Source organism: Melanerpes formicivorus, unplaced genomic scaffold, assembly GCF_026170545.1.
Source record: "Melanerpes formicivorus ecotype bairdi unplaced genomic scaffold, bMelFor1.0.p_v2 SCAF_14, whole genome shotgun sequence".
Classification (NCBI taxonomy): Eukaryota; Metazoa; Chordata; class Aves; order Piciformes; family Picidae; genus Melanerpes; species Melanerpes formicivorus.
In genome coordinates this window covers 19,389,800-19,407,971 of record NW_027142366.1, presented here as the reverse complement: position 1 = coordinate 19,407,971, position 18,172 = coordinate 19,389,800, and the positions used below count along the sequence as shown (strand labels likewise).

Here is an 18,172-nt window from a genome sequence, read left to right as displayed (position 1 = left end):
GCAGCCCTGCCTGCACTCCTCTTGCGCCAGGGTGGAAATCCTGGGGGAAGCAGAGCTGGTGACGTACAGCCTGCCAGGGACCCCCCAGTCTAACTGGGACCCCCAGCCTGGACAGGACCCCCTGTCCTTCCTGGGATTCCCTAATCTCACCAGCCCCCCCTCCCCCCCCCCCCAGCCTGCCCAAGCCCCCCAGCCTGCCTGGAACAACCCCCCACCGTCCTTCCCTCAACCCCCAGCCTGGCCAGGACCCCCCCTGTTCTTCCCGGGGCCTCTCAGTCTGTCCAGGGCCTCACAGCCTGGCCAGGACACCCCATGCTGACAGGGCACCCCACCCTGGCCAGCCTCCCCAGCCTGAGCAGGAGCCTCCCCAGCCTCGCCCCCACCAGCCACGCTTCCCAGGCAGCCCCCGCGGCACGGAGCACCAAGGCTGCTGGCTGCACCCCAGCAAGGGGGAGCCCCCTGGTGGGGGTCAGGCAGGGGAACCCCTCCTGGCCCTGGGCAGGGCCCGTGGGGGCCTCAGTTCAGACCATCGCTCTCAGCCTCCGCAGGGCTCCAGGGGCGGCGGGGGGAGGGGGGGGGGGGGGCGGTGTCCATCCTCCCCCAGTGCCCTTTGGTGCGGTCCCGGCCAGGCTGCAGCATCCCAGCGCCCGGGGGACACGGGGGTGGGGGCGGACACAGAGCAGCGGGGCCCGTGGGAGGGGGCTGGCGGCGGGGGGCCGGACCGGGGGGCGGGGGGCATCCGGAGCGGGGCGGGAGCGGGGGCAGCGCCTCCTCCCTCCCCTTCTTCCCTCCCCCGGCCCCGCTCCCCTCCTCCTTCCCCTGCCCGCCGAGGGCAACCGGCGCCGTCCCGTCCCGTCCCGGGGCTCGGCGGCTCCGCTGCGCTCCCCCCAGCACCGCCGCTCCATGCGGGAGCCGCGGGTGGGAAGCAGCCGCCGGCAGCCCTCCCCGCCCGGCATGGCTCGGCTCTCGGTCAAGGAGCACTTGGATGGGATCCTCTCCGACTTCGAAGGTGCGGCCGCGGCTGCGGGAACTCCCCCGCCTCCCACCCCCGAGCAGCGCTGAGTCCCCCGGCCCCGGGGGCTGCGACCCCCGCTCGGGGCTGAAGACTGGGGGTTGAGATCACCTCCCCGGGGGCTGAGCATCGGCGGGGGGGCTCGGCTCCAAGCCCCGTGGCCTGGGTAACCGGGGGGGGGGCTTCGACCTACACTCATGGCTGGGTATCGGGGTGGGGTTGCTGCTGCAGCTGGGCATACTGGGGGGGGCTGACATACCGCCCCCGCCCCCCCCCCACCCCCACCTCCGGGGCTCAGCATCGTAGGGGACTGCGCTCCACACCCTCAGGTCTGGGTAACTGGGGGGAGCTATGCACCCCCCCGAGGGATGCGACCCCCGCTCGGGGCTGGGCAGGGGAGTTGGGGGGAGGATGATGCTGGGGCTGAGCGTCCTGAGGATGGGGGGTAGGGGGGAAAGGAGGGGTGAGCGGGTGCGGGATGCCTCCCAAAAGGGCCCAGTTTTGGGGGGGGCTGCGCTACTCCCCCACCTGGAGGCAGGATTTCGTCCTGGGGGAGGGGGGGGGGCGGGGGGATTACCGCCGAGAGAGCATGGCGAGGACCCCCCCCCCGAAGTGGGCATCTTGGAGGGGCTGCGCTACCACTCACCCGACTAAGCATATTGGGTGGTCGTTTCCCCCACACTTCGGGGGCTGCGCATCGTGGGGTGACCCCCCCCAGGACGAGGTGCGCCCATGAGGAGCGGTGTGGGTGCCTCAGGGTGGGGTGTGACCGGGGGGGGGGGGGGGTAGGAGGGCTGGAGGGGTTCAAAGTGCTCCAGTGGGGGTGGGGGCTGCGTGTGCAGCCCCCGTGTGCGCGCTGCATGCTGCAGCCGTGCCCCCCGCTCCCCCCAGGGCTGGCCGGGGGGTGCTGGGCTGCGGGGGGGCTCCCGCCCGTCCGGGGCTGAGTTTCTCCCGACCGCGATGAGCCGCAGCCGCTTCCTGGAGGCTGGGGCGGGAGGGACCGGGGCTGGGCAGGGGCCGGGAGGGGTTGAGGTGGGGCGGGGGTGGGGGGGCCGCGAAACCCGACCCCGGGGCTGCTGCTGCCCTCGCCGGGGAGGAATGTGTGCATCTACCCCGGGCACCTTAACCCCGCCGCTGCCGGGCTGCCCCTACCCCATGGACCCCCCTCCATCCTTACCATCTCCCCCCCGCCATCCCTCCCATCCCCCCATCCACACCCCCACCAAATTCCCTGCCACCCCCCTGCAAGCCTCCCATCCTCTGCCACCTCCCCAACTACCCTCCTATACATCCCCCCACTCCTCTAAACCCTCTGCCACGCCCCCGACCCCTGCCCCCCCGACCCCTGCCCCCCCCGACCCCTGCCCTCCTCACATCCTCTCCCACACTCCCCCCAAGCCCCTCACCACACCTTGACAGCCCCATCACCCCCTGCCCCCAGCCCCCAACTCCTCTGCCCCCTCTCCCCCCCAGACTCCCTTTTGCCCCCCACCCCCTCCCCACCCCCGGACAGATCTGGAGTCAGGGTGAGGCTGCTGCCGGGGGCAGGTTTGGGGTGAAAAGAGGCATTTTGACCTGCAGCAGTGAGATGGAGGGGGGGACGGACAGCAGCCCCACGCCCCCCACCCCCATGACCCCTTGGCCCCCACCCGGCCACAGAAATGCCTGCCCCGGGCAGAGCTGTGATTAGCAGCACCCCCTCCCCCCCCCGACCCCTGACCCCTGCCCAGCCCCGGGCACAGAGCTGAGCTGGGGAGGGCACAGGGCATGACCCCCACCCCCCGCCGCCCCCAGCGCTGCGGCCGAGCCCAGGCAGCAGCCATGGGGCTGGGGAAGAGGAGGGCGAAGGCAGCTTCACGCCAGCGGGTGCCATGCCAGGGCAGGCTGGCACATGTGCTGGCACAGCAGGGATGAAGGGGGGCAGCGTGGGCAGCCCCTCTCTAGCTACCTGCTGGAGGCAGCCACCCACTGCCTGGCAGTGGAGCAAGGAAGGCTGCCTGGGGGCTGGGGCATGGACCCCCTGCGCTCTCCTCAGGGGCTGGGGAGCCAACCGTGGGCACCACACGGTGCCCCTTTGGCAGGGCTGGCAGGAGCAGGGCTCCCACAGAGGGGCTTACTGCAGGGCAAGAGGCTTTGCAGGGATGCCCAGGGGAGGGTGCTGGGGGTGTCCTTGTGTGGGGGCAGGTTGGCAGTGCCGCCAGCCCCCTGCAGGGCCCGTCAGAGGCGGGCTGCCTCCCCGTCAGTAGGCTTCAGGGTTAACACCACGTAAGGGGGCAGGAAGCCTTCCCAGCAGGGATGGGGCAGGGGGAGAGGGGTGGGCTGGGGGGATCTGGTTACTCGGGGCCGGATCCCTTACAGGGGGAATAAAGCGGGCACTGTGCAGCGGCACCGCCGGGCACAGCCGCGGCGAGGGGAGTGAGGGTGAAACAAAGCAGCAGCGCCCTGAGCCGCTGGCGCTCAGTGCATTCCCAGGCAGGGTGGCATCACAGGCAGCCCTCTGGCAGCCAGCTGCGAGGAGGGCACCTTGAGCACTGGGCAGCGCCCAGCAGGTGCCTGGCCGGGGTCCCTCGGATGCCGCTCTCATGCCACCATCTGTCTGTCTCTGTCCCCAGCGCTCAAGAAGTCCTTTGAGGCAGAGGACGGCAGTGAGGTGCCCGGATCCGCACCAGCGTCCCCCCTGGGCACCGCCGAGAGCCACCTGTCCCTGCAGCTTGGGCACCTGCCACGCGTGGGCGCTGCCACGAGCCCCGGCCCCACGCCGCGCAGCCTCTCCCTCAGCCAGGCCAAGGGCACCGCCGCCGCCCGCGTCGCCTCCTTCCAGTCTCGCCAGGGCTTCGCGGCGGGGCCCGGCAGCGATGGCGAGAGCCTCCGCAGCTCCTCCTCCAGCCTGGAGAGCCCGGCGCCCACCGGGCCCCCGCTGCCGCCCGGCACCAGCCCGGGCCTGCCGCGGGTCCCGTCCCACGGCAGCGTCTCCCCGGTGGAGCTGGAGAGTGCCCTCTGTGGGGCTGGCCCCAGCGCCGTGCCCCTGCTGGACCTGCACATCGCTGAGGAGCCGGGCATGGGCATGGGCACGCCCCCACCGCAGAGCCCTGTGACCCTCCCTCGAACCCGCCAGCCTTCCTCCTCCTCCTCCTCCGCCTCCTCATCCCCATACGATGGCACCGAGGCCGCCCCAGGGCTGCCCAGGCTCACCGAGGGGCCACGGGGGTGGGACACAGACCCCCAAATGCTGCCCCAACCACAGCTGAGGGTCAGCCTCGATGTCAGCCTTAGTGCCAGCCCCAGCCTGGCTCACCGGCCCCCACCAATGCCCCGGGGCCTGGGGGAGGCAGCCCTGGTCCCCGCTGCCCCTTCTGCAGGCAGGGCTGAGGGGCTGCCGCCACCCCCAGCCCCCCAAGCAGCCCCCTTCAAGCTGGTGTCCCAGCCACAGACAGTGCAAGTGAGCTCCCAGCCTGCCTTCCTCGGGGGGCTGGTGCTGGTGCCAGCCCTGGGGACCCTGACAATGCCCCGCGGAGCTGGGATGAGCTCCCCGAGTGCCAGGCTGGTGGGGCCACAAGGACCCTGCACGGCGGCAGCGTCTCCCAGCGAGGCTGTGGATGGCGACTGGGCTGCAGTGACACCAGAGCACGGTAGGACTCGCTCCGAGCCCCTCCCCCCACGCTGCCGGACCTCCTTGCTGGGCACAGTGTTGCCACCCCCCCCCTCCACAGTGGCCCGTGTTACCTCCAGCCACCCTGGCACTGTCAATGCCAAGGTGGCCGTTGGTGCAGGGTGACAATGACACTGGGCACAGCGTGAGCCCCACCGGCTCACTGCTCCCCACTGGGGGACACGGGGGGCGCCAGATGCCACCCGGCACAGCGTGGTGCGTGGCAGGGGGCCTGTGCGGCACGGTGCTGAGCGTGGTGCTGGCAGCACTCCAGGCCCAGCCAGCCCCGGGGTGCCTGGCGAGCTTCCCGGGGTGCCTGGCGAGCTTCCCGCGCCGCCCCAGCTCTGCTGTCTTCCCGCGGGCGCAGGCAGGTTGGGCCCCGTGTGCCCCACCGGGGCCGTGCCAGGCGTGTGCCCCACCGGGGCCGTGCCAGGCGCCGGGGCCCCGCGCGTGCCGCCTATCGCTGCGATCTTGTCCCGCGTCCAGGGATTGCTGCTCCCCCTCCCCCCCATCCCTCCTTGCCCTGGCACGGGGACGGTGCTGTTCCTCCCTGCCCCCGGGGGACACAGGAGGTGGCAGGGTGCCAAGGCGCGCTCGGGTGTGCGCCTTGCGCCTGGGGGAGCGACGCGGGGCACAGCGGTGCCCTCGGCTCCCACTCTGCCGGTGCGGGCACCGCCAAGCCCATGCCCACCCCGAGGCGGCGGGTGGGGAATCCCCAGCGTCTGCCGCTCCGGGCAGGCTGCAGGGCGCTGGGTGGCCGGGAGCCGGCCGCCGCTGCCGGTGCTCCCTGTTTGGGTGCTTGGGGCTCCTGGCTGCCTGTGTGCGGAGCCGCGGCGCCGGGCGCTAAGTGCTGACGCTGGGCAGGCATCCATCCAGCTGGGGTGAATCATGCCCCAGCAATGCCCCCGGACTGCTGCCCAGCTGGCCTGCCCGCCCTGCTGACCCTGGGGTGCTGGAGGACACGGGGACAGTGCCTCGGGCTGAGCTGGAGTGTTTGGGACGTGGTGGTTGGGGTGAGCCAGGGTGATGGGGACATGAAGTCAGTGCTCAGGGCCACATTTGGGTCATGGGGACATGGGGACAGTGGTTGAGGGTGAGACAGGGGAATGGGGACAGTGCTCAGGGCCAAACTGGGGTGCTGGGGACTTGGGGACAGTGCCTGAGTCTGAGCTGGGTGCTGGGGACACAGGCCCCAGGGGACAGTGTCAGGGTGCTGGGGTCTGTGAGGAATGGTGCTCGGGGTGTAGCCAAGGTGCCAGGGACATGGGCATGGTGACCAGGGGCAGGCTGGGCTGCCGGCAGGGCAGCTGAACCAGAGTGAGGCACCGGGCAGCAGGCAGCCTGTGGGCACCGGCTGCTCTGCAGATGGCACGGGACTGGCAGACACTGCTCAGTGATCTCTGCCAGGAAGAGGTGGGGATGTGCCATTTCCTCCCCCGGGAGGCCACCCTGGCCCCCAGCCAGTGACACCCGTGGGTGGCCATCCCGTGGCCCGTGGGAGGAAGCACCAAGCCAGCCCTCGGCTGCCGTCTCTCACTTCCACTCTGCCTTTCACTTCCACGCCTGGGTCGCCCACGCAGGGCCCCGGGCAAGGAGGAGGAGGAGCGGAGGAGGAGCCGTGGGCTGCAGCCACCCTCCCTGCCCTTGCACCCCAGGAGCCATTTGGCCCTGGTGACCAGCACTCGGCGACAGCAGCCCCGGCTCCGGCCGCTCACCCAGGTAGGGCTGGCCAGGGGGCAGGGGGTGGGCAGGGGGTGCTGCCAGCAGGGCAGGGGGTGCTGCCAGCAGGGCAGGGGGTGACCTCTCGGTACCCTGCGGGCAGGCGCAGGGTTTCACCCAGCAGCTCACTTCTGCTTCTGCTCAGCACCAGCACGCCTCATCCCCCAGCCCCAAGCTGTGGCTCCTGCCTGCACCACAGCCAGCTGGGCAGGGTGGCACCGGGTCTGGCCAGGGGTGGGAACTGTCACCATTGTCCCCCTGGGTGGCACTGGGTGCCAGGAGGGGCGCTGGCGTTTCTGGGTCAGGCTTGGCCGGGTGGACGGAGCTGTGGTGAGCTCCTCACTTGCCACCATGACAGCCTCTCCCTCTGCATCCCCCAACTGCTCCATCCCTTGGCCAGAGGGCTCAGCTCCGTTGTGCCCACCTGACCCGGGGTCACCCCTTCCGATGCCCAGCTCGGCAGCCAGGCTGGGCACTCTGTCCCAGACCACCCTCTCCCAGCAGCCTCCCTGCCAGCAGCCTGATTGCAGGCGTCCCCAGGGAGAGGCCAATTAGTCCTGCAGCAGTAATTAAAGCCAGCAGGAGCCGATGGACTGCTGGGCCCTGCCTGGCAAGCAGCAGCATCTCTGCCGGCCCGGAACAGGTCTGGCTGCAGGAGCCATCAGCCCTGGAGGTGCCACGGGGATGCCCAAGAGCTCCCACGAGGCTGCCCTGCTGCCAGCCCCTGCCATTGGCCTTCAGCAGCGAGGGCAGGGGCACTGGGGAGTGATTCTGGCCCCACGGGGGTGGGTGAAGCACCCAGGGCTGGCACACACCCCATGGCTCCACCCATCACCCCTCCAGCTGTTTGTGTCTGCTTGGCAGCACTGCTGGCACAGCATGGCACAGCATGGCATGGTAGGAGGTCGTGGGTGATGGCTGAGCCCCTGTGCAGGTGATGCACCCCAGGGAGCTGGGGGGAAACTGAGGGGGGGGTGTGCAAGCACCACACCCTGCTGCCGTGGGGGTTGGCATCCTGGGTGGCAGCAGCTCCATCGCTTGGCTTTGGATCCATCCTGGCAGCCGGCCACTGGTGCTGGCAGAGACTGGGGCAGGGGGGCAGGGGTGGCAGTGTCCAGGAGCACTGGCATGGGCAGGGGGGCATCGAGGGGATCCCACCTCCCCATGTGCCTGCAGAGTGGGTGGGTCCCCACAAGGGTGGGCACCCTGTGTGCCCCTGGTCCTTCCAGCTGTGTCACAGCTGTCACCAGGAAGTGCCCAGCTGGTTCACCACTTCCGAGGGACACCCTGCCTGGAGGATGTGAGGGCAGCTGGCACACATAGCTCTGCTGTCCCCAACCCCACCACCTCTGCGGGCATCCCGCCATCGCCACCAGTGGGCATCGGGTGCTGGGTGCCCCTACCCAGGATGCTGTTGCCATGCTGCTGGGCACGTTCAGCTCCATCATCTGGTACCCCAGGGCTGGCTCGGGCTGGACGGTGCCCACATGTCCCTTGTGCCCAGGCTGCGTGGCACATGGCACATGGCAGGGTGGCTCAGCTCCCCAGCCACCAGCAAGCTGCCGCTCACGCCTCGCCAACGCCGGGAACAGGCTGGCACATATGTGGCAGATGGGGAGGCTGTGGCGTGGGGCACGCAGGCGCCGTGGGCACTGCGGCAGTGGGGTGGATGGCAGGGCCAGCACCCCTCACCTCACCCTGCCGTGCCCATGACACCCGTGGGTGTTGCTTGAGGGGGGCATGGTGCCAGGTGACCTCCAGTGCCAAGGAACCGGTGAGTGCCAGCCGGGTTGGTGCCCACAGCCAGGCACTCCTGCTCCTCTTTGGTGCCACCACAGCCACCCACGGGGGCGGGGGCTGCTGTGGGGTGGGAGGGCAGCCCTGTGATGTGATCTCTGTCCACATCAGCCTGGCTGGACAGAGCAGTGCCATGTGCTGGGTGGGCATAGCCAGGTGGGCACCTTCCCCACCCCAGCGGGCACGTGTGAAGCTCGTCTCAGGGTCTGCGCTGTGGTGGGGAGGGGGCTGCACGGGGGGCAGGGCCATTGCCATGCTGGTCATGCGTGGGAGCGGCAGCTCGCTGGAGCCGGGACCGGTGCCAGCCGGGGGCTGGCAGGAGGAGAGGCAGCCGGGCAGCAGCGCCGATGGGCAGGGGGATGCTGGCGGGGCTCGGGGCACCACCCCCGGCTGCAGCCGGGTGCTGAGCGCGGGCGTCGCTGAGGTAGGAGATGAACAATGGCGGTGGTGGGCAGGAGGAGGAGGAAGAAAGAGCTCAGGGGCCCCCTGAGCTGCGCACAAAGGGCTGGGGCGGGCACGGGGCTCTGCTGGCCCCCGAGCTGGGGCACGCTGCGGGCACAGTCCCCAGACAAACCCTGCGTGTCCCCGCGGGCTGGGGGTGCCTGCCCCTACCCAGGCCGCGGGAGGATGCCCCTCGCAGGGGCCGGTGCCCGGCTATGAAGCAGGGTGGCACATCCTGCCCCACGGCCGGGTGCTGCAGGAGGTGGTCTTGGTGTGGGTGGCAGCTGGGCGAAGGGTGCTGGCAGTGGCTGTGGTGCCCGGTACAAGCACCTTGCAGAGCAACCGGTGGCATGGCAGGGGGTGGGCAGCGCTACCCGGTGGCATGGCCACCGCTATGGCACCTTCTCATCCCCCCTCTGCTCGTGGGGTGCCAGGGGAATGGCATGCCCCGTTGCCATGCCAAGCCTCACCGGCTGCCAGGAATGTACTGGGGCCGAGTGCCCGCCGGGACGGCTGCTGCTGGGGCAACAGTGCTGCCAGAGGAGGGGGCACCGGTGGGGGGGGTCCAGGCTCACCCATCTCCACCCCACCATGCAGGGAGCAGCCTGGAGCACGAGGAGCACAGCATGGAGCCGCCAGCCGTGCCCGAGCAGGAGGAGGAGGAGGAGCTGCCCCTCAGCACGGTGCCCGGCCCGGCGGGATGCCAGCTCTTTGGTTACGTGGGCATCGAAGCTGTGCTCGACCAGATGAAAGTCAAAACCATGAAGATGGGCTTCGAGTTCAACATCATGGTCGTGGGTGAGCACTGGGCACAGGCTCTGCTGCCAGGCAGGGGGCAGTCCTGGCTCTCGTGCCGGTGTGCCAGGGGAAACGGTGGTTTGAAGGGAGCCTGAGGGATTTAAGCAGGATGAGCTGGGGAGCAGCATCCTGAACCCCAGCACCTGGGGATGGTGATGATGGAGGAGCTCATCACACACACTGGGATGCTGCCAGGTGGGCACCACGGGGGCATCAGCCTGGAGAATAAATGTATTGGGGAATAGAGTTGAGCTACCCTGGCCTCTGGGGTGCTCCAGATGGGTACTGAGCTGCAATCCCCTCGGGGGAGTAAATCTGAGGGGACAAAGTGAAGCTCTCCCAGCCTCTGGGATGTTCCTAAATGGATAGCCAGGAATAAATTCATCAGGGGGATAGCCTGGAGCTCTCCCAGCCTCTGGGATGCTCCCAGATGGATACTCAGGTGTTATTGCCCTGAGGGAATTAACCAGGGGGACAAACTGGAGCTACTCAGCCACTGGGATGCTCCCAGGTGGATATTGAGAGCTGTACATTTACTGGGGGGGACAAACTGGAGCTACTCAGCCACTGGGATGCTCCCAGGTGGATATTGAGAGCCTGAGGGGACAAACTGGAGCTACTCAGCCACTGGGATGCTCCCAGGTGGATATTGAGAGCTGTACATTTACTGAGGGGGACAAACTGGAGCTATTCAGCCACTGGGATGCTCCCAGGTGGATATTGAGAGCTGTACATTTACTGGGGGGGACAAACTGGAGCTACTCAGCCACTGGGATGCTCCCAGATGGGCACTGGGCTGAGTTCGGGGGGGGGGCAGACCGGAGCTAGCCCAGTCTCTGGGCTGCCGCCAAAGGAATGCCAGGGTGGTGCTGGCCTGTGGGGGCACCAGGCGGAGCTGCTGCTGCGCCCACAGGGCAGAGCGGGCTGGGGAAGTCGACGATGGTGAACACCCTCTTCAAGTCCAAGGTGAGCCGCAAGGCCTCGCAGCCCGGCCAGGAGGAGAGGATCCCCAAGACGGTGCAGCTGCACTCCATCACCCACGGTAAGCTCCTGTCCCGCCAGCCCTGCGGGGAGCTGGGGCAGCCGGCGCAGGCCTGCGGCCCCGCTGAGCCCCATCCCTGCCTCCCAGTCATCGAGGAGAAGGGCGTGAAGATGAAGCTGACGGTGACGGACACCCCGGGCTTCGGGGACCAGATCAACAACGAGAACTGGTAGGAGACTGAGGAGGTGCAGCATCCCGGCCCGGGGGGTGGGGGTTGAGCTCAGCTGACAGCCCCCAACTCCTCATCCTCAGCTGGGATCCCATCATCAAATACATCAACGAGCAGTACGAGAGGTACCTGCGTGAGGAGGTCCTCATCACCCGCAAGAGGAAGATCCCTGACACCAGGGTCCATGGATGTGTCTACTTCGTGCCCCCCACGGGCCACTGGTGAGTCCCCACCCACATCACCCGGGGGTGCTCCTTGCTTGGTGGTGTGGGTCACCCCGGGGGGATGGTGGTGAGGTCACCTTGGAGCAGTACTGTCACCCTGGTGATGATGGGGTCACCTTGAGGTGATGGTGGGTGGCATTGGTGCAGGATGTCTCTCCATGGTGATGGTGGGGTGGTCACCCTGGGCTAGAGGTGGGGTTGGTCACCCCACAGTGACAGTGGGGTGGTCACCCTGAGGTGGTGGTGGCAGGGTCACCCTGGGGTGTTAGTGGTGCAGGTTACTCTATGGTGACAGGAGGGGGGTTATCCTGGGGTGCTGGGGGGTGTTATCCTGGGGTGCCTGGGGGGTTATCCTGGGGTGCTGGGGGGTGTTATCCTGGGGTGCCTGGGGGGTTATCCTGGGGTGCTGGGGGGCTTATCCTGGGGTGGGGGTGGTGTAGGTCGCCTTGAAGCGATGGTGGTGGGGGTCACTACCCCTTGATGGTGGCACAGGTCACCCCAGGTGGGTGGTATCACCCTGAGATGCTGGTGGTGTGAGTCACCCCAATGCCGGGGTGGTGTGGTCAGCCTGGCAGGGGTGGTTGGTGGGACCCCCTGAGGAGGATGGTCGGTGAGGCCACCCGAGGGTGAAGGCTGGCAGGGTGACCGCGGGGGGGTGGTGGCGGTCCCCGGCAGGCTGCGCCCGCTGGACCTGGAGTTCATGCGGCGGCTCAGCAAGATCGTCAACGTGGTGCCAGTGATCGCCAAGGCAGACACCCTCACCCTGGAGGAGCGAGCAGAGTTCAAGCAGCGGGTGAGGGCGAGTCCCCGAGGGGCTCCCGGGGTGCCCCCCATGCCCCCCGAGCCCGGCTCAAGCCCCACCTCCCGCAGATCCAGGAGGACCTGAAGGCCCACGCCATCAGCCTGTACCCGCAGCAGGACTTCGACCAGGACCCGGAGGACCGGGCGCTCAACGACAGGATCCGGGTGGGCACCGGGGTGCTGGCACGGGGCATGCCACCCGCCGAGGAGCATGGCAGGGGAGAGATGGCCCTAAGGGGGTGCCCAGCAGCAGCCCTGGGTGAGCACATTCCTCTGCACCCACAGGAGAAGATCCCCTTTGCCGTGGTGGGGGCAGACCAGGAGCACCAGGTGAATGGCAAGAGGGTGCTGGGCCGCAAGACCAAGTGGGGAATCATTGAAGGTGAGAGGAGCCCCTGGAAGCCCCAACCCTCCCCAGCTACAGAGCGCCTGCTGAGGGTGTGGGGAAGGGCACCCATGGGTGCATCCCTGCCTGGGTGGGCGCTGGGGGGAGCGGTGCTGGCATGGAGCCGCATTGCTCTGGCACTCCCTGGGGTGTGCTTCCTGGGCACCCTGTGCCCGCCCAGTGCCCGCCCAGTGCCCGCTGGTCTTTGTCTTGCAGTGGAGAACCCTGCGCACTGCGAGTTCCCCCTGCTGAGGGACCTGCTGATCCGGTGAGCAGGGCACAGGCTGGGGGGGCGGCTCCCTAGCGGGGGCAGTGCCAGGGACAGGAAGGTAGTGACTTGATGCCCTTCCTCCCTGGCAGGTCCCACCTGCAGGACCTGAAGGACATCACCCACAACGTCCACTACGAGAGCTACCGCGTCCGGCGGCTCAGCGAGAGCAGCCGCCTGGCACTGAGCCCTCTCAACGGGCTGCCCGCCAAGGGCGAGCCTGGCAGTGCCCTCTGAGACGCCACGGCCACCCCGGAGCCGCCGCTGGAGCCCCGTGGCTGTGCCCGGACCCCGCCTGGGTGAGGAGCCCAATGCCAGTTTGGGCTGAGGAGTCGCCCCCAAGAGTTGCCCTGGGTTGGGTCCCCCTGGTCCCTCCTCCCCAAGCTCTGCACAGACCCCTCGGACCTTGCACTGCATTAAAGGTCAGCTTGGAGCCTTCAGCCTTCACCATCATCATCCTCCTCTGCTGGACCCCGTACTTCTGCCACCACCCTCCTGGTTGCTCTGGTCGCTGGGGCCATGGGGTGAGACATCCCCATCCTGGTGCTGGCAGGGTGCCTGGTGCCGGTGGTGGTGCTGCTGGCAGGGTGCTGCTGGTGCCATGGGTGGCCAGGGCGGGCAGAGTGCAGGTCCCCTCCCTGTGGTCACCCCACCTGCCCTGCCTGGTGACAGCAGCTGGCACAGCTGGACTTTGAGCCCCTTATCAGTGGTGAAGGTGCCAGGAGAGGTGTGGAGGTGCAACCCGTAAGGGTGTAGGGAGGGTACACCCAGCCACTTCCCACCGTGGCATGCCCCTGCCAGGAGCACCCAGCAGTGGGTGCAGCCCCCAGAACCCCTCGGGTGGACCCATGGGTGCTGCCCGCTGGCTGCCAGCCCTGGCACTGTGTGGGGATGGGGAAGTCAGGGCAGCCCCCCCCCCAGTACTCCAGGGGTGCTCAAAAACTCCCCTTTGTGCCACCATCCACGGGCAGGGCCAGGGCACGGTGCCAGGCCGGTGGCACGTGGTAGCTCCCAGCCCCCTCTGGCCCCACGGCAGGGCTCAGCGTCACCAGCAGCACCCTTCGCCCGGCCCCACGTTAATGATCCACCCGCCCGTGCCACTGCCATTGCCACCACCACTGCCAGCCCCAGCAGCCCCCCTGGCGACCTGTGCCTGCCGGCAGCGGTGCTGGCAGTGGTGGCGGAGCCGGGGGTCCTCGGCAGGGGCGGCTCAGGGGGCCGGCTGCTCCCTGCCCTGTGCCCCACCCCTGGGTGCCAGCGCCGCAGATAAGGGCAGCCGCGGGCAGCACCCATTGTGCGGCACGGCGCGGGTGGGAGAGCCGGGCCATGGCGGCGCCCGCGCTGAACCTCCGCGCCCTCACCTCCTGGGTGGGCATCGCCCGGCTCCTGGCCGTGCTGCTGTCCTGCATCGCCTTCAGCCTGGTGGCCTCCACGGGGAGCTTCGGGGACTCCTACGGGACGTGGTGCATGTTCAGCTGGTGCCTCTGCTTCGCCGGGACGCTGCTGGTGCTGCTGGCAGAGCTGCTGGAGCTCTGCTCCCTGCTGCCGCTCTCCTGGGACGACCTCACCTCCGCCTTCTCCATGCTGGCAGCCCTGATGGTCTTCACCTCCTCGGTGGTCTTCCCCTCCACCTCCATCAGCAGCCCCTGCAGCGGCAGCGTCTGCGCCCGGCAGGCCGTGGCCACCGCCGCCTCCTGCCTCTGCTTCCTGGCCTACGCCCTCGAGGTGGGGCTCACCCGTGCCCGGCCGGGGGACATCAGCAGCTTCCTCTCCACCGTGCCCGGGCTGCTCAAGGTCTTCGAAGCCTACGTGGCCTGCCTCATCTTCTCCCTGCTGGATGGCTATGGCTCCGCCGCCGGTCTGCAGTGGTGCGTGGCTGTTTACTCCATCTGCTTCATCGTCACCTTCCTCATCATCGTCTTCACCATTGGCCGCTGCCTCAGCTACATGCCCTGCCCGCTGGAGAAGATCCTGGTGGGCTACAACGGCCTGGCCTTCCTGATGTACCTCACGGCCACCATCCTCTGGCCCCTCTACAGCTTCAAGGACAGCCAGCGCCCCAACCCCTGCAACAAGGACTGCCTGTGGAACAAGCGCCTGGGGGTCACCTTCCTCACCATCTTCAACCTCATCGCCTACTTGGTGGACCTGGTCTACTCCACCAGGATGGTCTTCATCAGGACACCTGCCTGAGGCTCCCGGGTGGCCCTGCTGGGGCGAGGGGTGCTGGGATGCAGCTGGCTGCCAGAGTGGGGCTGCCAGCGGAGCTGAGGAAGAGGCTGGATGCCTTGGAGAGCTCCTCCTCCCCATGCTCCCAGGGGTGCTTCTGGCCACGGGGCCTGGGGGGGGGCAGCTGGGGGGGACCAGGGTGCTCCCAAAACCCTGGAGCTGGGTGAAGTCTGGGATTAAATTGGGTCATTTTTCACTTGCTTCTGCCTCCTCCGTCTTCTCCCCCTCCTCTCCCCCGACCCCCCCAGGCTTTCTGTGGAATCCCCAGTGGCACAGGGAGGGTCTCCGGGGTGGGCAAATGGGAAGCACTGATAGCACTGGGATGGGCAGTGGTAGCACTGGGATGGGCACTGGTAGCACTGGGGTGGGCACTGGTAGCACTGGGGTGGGCAGTGGTAGCACTGGGGTGGGCAGTGATAGCACTGGGGTGGGGCACTGGTAGCACTGGGATGGGCACTGGTAGCACTGGGGTGGGCAGTGGCAGCACGGGGGTGGGCACTGGTAGCACTGGGATGGGCAGTGGTAGCACTGGGGTGGGGCACTGGTAGCACTGGGGTGGGCAGTGGTAGCACTGGGATGGGCACTGGTAGCACTGGGGTGGGCACTGGTAGCACTGGGGTGGGCAGTAGCAGCACTGGGATGGGCACTGGTAGCACTGGGGTGGGCACTGGTAGCACTGGGGTGGGCAGTGGTAGCACTGGGGTGGGGCACTGGTAGCACTGGGGTGGGCACTGGTAGCACTGGGATGGGCACTGGTAGCACTGGGGTGGGCACTGGTAGCACTGGGATGGGCAGTAGCAGCACTGGGATGGGCACTGGTAGCACTGGGGTGGGCACTGGTAGCACTGGGGTGGGCAGTGGTAGCACTGGGGTGGGGCAGTGGTAGCACTGGGGTGGGGCACTGGTAGCACTGGGATGGGCACTGGTAGCACTGGAGTGGGCAGTGGTAGCACTGGGGTGGGCACTGGTAGCACTGGAGTGGGCAGTGGCAGCACTGAGGTGGGCACTGGTAGCACTGGAGTGGGCAGTGGCAGCACTGAGGTGGGCACTGGTAGCACTGGGGTGGGCACTGGTAGCACTGGGGTGGGCAGTGGCAGCACGGGGTGGGCACTGGTAGCACTGGAGTGGGCAGTGGCAGCACTGAGGTGGGCACTGGTAGCACTGGGGTGGGCACTGGTAGCACTGGGGTGGGCACTGGTAGCACTGGGATGGGCAGTGGCAGCACTGGGGTGGGCAGTGGCAGCACTGGGGTGGGCAGTGGCAGCACCAGGTGGGCAGTGGCAGCACTGGGGTGGGGCAGTGGCAGCACTGGGGTGGGGCACTGGTACCACTGGGGTGGGGCACTGGCAGCACTGGAGTGGGACACTGGTAGCACTGGGGTGGGCAGTGGCAGCACTGGGATGGGCACTGGCAGCACTGGGGTGGGCACTGGTAGCACTGGGATGGGCAGTGGCAGCACTGGGATGGGCAGTGGCAGCACTGGGGTGGGCACTGGTAGCACTGGGATGGGCAGTGGCAGCACTGGGGTGGGCAGTGGCAGCACTGGGATGGGCAGTGGTAGCACTGGGATGGGCAGTGGCAGCACTGGGATGGGCCCTGGTAGCACTGGGGTGGGCAGTGGCAGCACTGGGGTGGGCAGTAGCAGCACTGGGGTGGGCACTGGTAGCACTGGGGTGGGCAGTGGCAGCACTGGGATGGGCCCTGGTAGCACTGGGGTGGGCAGTGGCAGCACTGGGGTGGGCAGTAGCAGCACTGGGGTGGGCACTGGTAGCACTGGGATGGGCCCTGGTAGCACTGGGGTGGGCAGTGGCAGCACTGGGGTGGGCAGTAGCAGCACTGGGGTGGGCACTGGTAGCACTGGGATGGGCCCTGGTAGCACTGGGGTGGGCAGTGGCAGCACTGGGGTGGGCAGTGGTAGCACTGGGATGGGCAGTGGCAGCACTGGGATGGGCCCTGGTAGCACTGGGATGGGCAGTAGCAGCACTGGGATGGGCACTGGTAGCACTGGGGTGGGCAGTGGTAGCACTGGGGTGGGCAGTGGTAGCACTGGGATGGGCAGTGGCAGCACTGGGATGGGCCCTGGTAGCACTGGGGTGGGCAGTGGCAGCACTGGGGTGGGCAGTAGCAGCACTGGGGTGGGCAGTGGTAGCACTGGGATGGGCCCTGGTAGCACTGGGGTGGGCAGTGGCAGCACTGGGGTGGGCAGTAGCAGCACTGGGGTGGGCACTGGTAGCACTGGGATGGGCCCTGGTAGCACTGGGGTGGGCAGTGGCAGCACTGGGGTGGGCAGTGGTAGCACTGGGATGGGCAGTGGCAGCACTGGGATGGGCCCTGGTAGCACTGGGATGGGCAGTAGCAGCACTGGGATGGGCACTGGTAGCACTGGGGTGGGCAGTGGTAGCACTGGGGTGGGCAGTGGTAGCACTGAGGTGGGCAGTGGTAGCACTGGGATGGGCAGTGGCAGCACTGGGATGGGCCCTGGTAGCACTGGGGTGGGCAGTGGCAGCACTGGGGTGGGCAGTAGCAGCACTGGGGTGGGCACTGGTAGCACTGGAGTGGGCAGTGGCAGCACTGAGGTGGGCAGTGGCAGCACTGGGGAGGCACCAGCAGCAGCAGAGGGGGCACTGGGTGGGCAGCAAAGCCTCTCTCCCCTTGTTGGCTTGTGCCAGAGTGAAGCAGGGCATGACCAGGAGGAGCCAACCCGGATGCCTTTGCCCTGGCACCAGCACAGCACCTGGCCAGACGGGTTCCAGAGGAATGTGGCTGCTGGTGGAGAGGCTGACAGCCTGCTGTGTCCTATTCACTTGGCACCACCAGGTCCTTGGCACCACTGCTGCCACCCTAGTGGAAGCCCAGCCGGATTCGGTGCCGCTGGCAGCAGCCCTGGGCCTCTTGCTTTTCCCTTTGGGGGCTGCTGGTGAATCCCTTTGCCTGGGGGCACACAAAACAAGGGGGGGTGGGGGGTGGCTGTCACCCAGTGCCACCAGAGCTGGGGGGGGTTCAGACATGTCACTGGGAAGAGGGTGGCACCACAGGCTGGTATACCAGGAAGAAGGTGGCAGAACACTGCAGGCAGATCAGGGCTGGGGCAGGCAGGTTAAGGTGTGCCCAGCGGGCAGAGATCCTGGCACAGCACTCCCGGATGTGGGATGGGTGTCCCATGGGGCACCCCAGCAGGTTTTGGGGCCACCATCTCCAGACTGGGCTGGACCCTCTGCTGCTGCTTGCCCTGGCCCTAGCCACAGCCTGGGGCTGCCCCCACCACTTCAGGGCTGCCGGTGCCACGGGCATGCTGCCTCGGGGCTATTGAGGCCATGCCAAGGTCCAGCCCAAATACCTCAGGGCTGTTGGCACCATGCCAGGACACATCTCCACCACCCTGGGGCTGCTGGGGCCATGGAGCATTCAGGGGTCCATCACCACTGCCTTGGGGCTACTGGAGGCCATGGGGCAGTGCCCTTCACAAGATGGCACAGGCCAGCTGCACCCAGGGAAGGTGGCAAAAGAGCTTGGGCCCAGCATTAGGCAGTGCCTAGGCACCCATGGGTGCCAGGGTGCCCAAGCAAGTAAGACCTCCACGCCAAGTTCCAGGGCAGCCACAGTAGCAGGTCCCAGCACTGCCAGTGATGCCAATGCCA

General features: G+C 68.2%; 2 protein-coding genes across 4 annotated transcripts; both read left to right on the top strand.

Annotated features, from left to right (window-relative positions):
- Window positions 1-836: 836 nt before the first annotated feature.
- Window positions 837-12,633, top strand: LOC137445489 (septin-12-like). 3 transcript variants are annotated; one of them, XM_068147292.1, is made up of 11 exons: window positions 837-1,009; window positions 3,625-4,641; window positions 9,216-9,416; window positions 10,330-10,458; window positions 10,546-10,627; window positions 10,711-10,848; window positions 11,527-11,644; window positions 11,722-11,817; window positions 11,938-12,034; window positions 12,254-12,305; window positions 12,398-12,633. In XM_068147292.1, exons 1-11 carry the CDS (start codon window positions 904-906, stop codon window positions 12,540-12,542), a joined length of 2,181 nt encoding a protein of 726 aa, XP_068003393.1. In that variant the 5' UTR covers window positions 837-903; the 3' UTR covers window positions 12,543-12,633. The 3 variants fall into 3 exon arrangements, with proteins under 3 accessions (XP_068003393.1, XP_068003394.1, XP_068003395.1); XM_068147293.1 differs by lacking the exons at window positions 837-1,009; window positions 3,625-4,641 and adding an exon at window positions 6,295-6,380; XM_068147294.1 differs by lacking the exons at window positions 837-1,009; window positions 3,625-4,641 and adding an exon at window positions 7,563-8,601.
- Window positions 12,634-12,995: 362 nt separating this feature from the next.
- LOC137445500 (myeloid-associated differentiation marker-like) lies at window positions 12,996-14,714 on the top strand. The gene has a single exon (XM_068147313.1). It carries the CDS (start codon window positions 13,632-13,634, stop codon window positions 14,496-14,498), a length of 867 nt encoding a protein of 288 aa, XP_068003414.1. The 5' UTR covers window positions 12,996-13,631; the 3' UTR covers window positions 14,499-14,714.
- Window positions 14,715-18,172: the final 3,458 nt, after the last annotated feature.

What these genes read in the sequence shown, in the direction of transcription:
- LOC137445489 (XM_068147292.1), top strand. Translation starts at nt 904, where the DNA reads ATGCGGGAGCCGCGGGTGGGAAGCAGCCGCCGGCAGCCCTCCCCGCCC. An exon ending in CAGATCAACAACGAGAACTG is followed by an intron (nt 10,628 to 10,710) that starts GTAGGAGACTGA and finishes CCTCATCCTCAG; the next exon opens with CTGGGATCCCATCATCAAAT. An exon ending in GTGCCCCCCACGGGCCACTG is followed by an intron (nt 10,849 to 11,526) that starts GTGAGTCCCCAC and finishes GGTCCCCGGCAG; the next exon opens with GCTGCGCCCGCTGGACCTGG.
- LOC137445500 (XM_068147313.1), top strand. Translation starts at nt 13,632, where the DNA reads ATGGCGGCGCCCGCGCTGAACCTCCGCGCCCTCACCTCCTGGGTGGGC.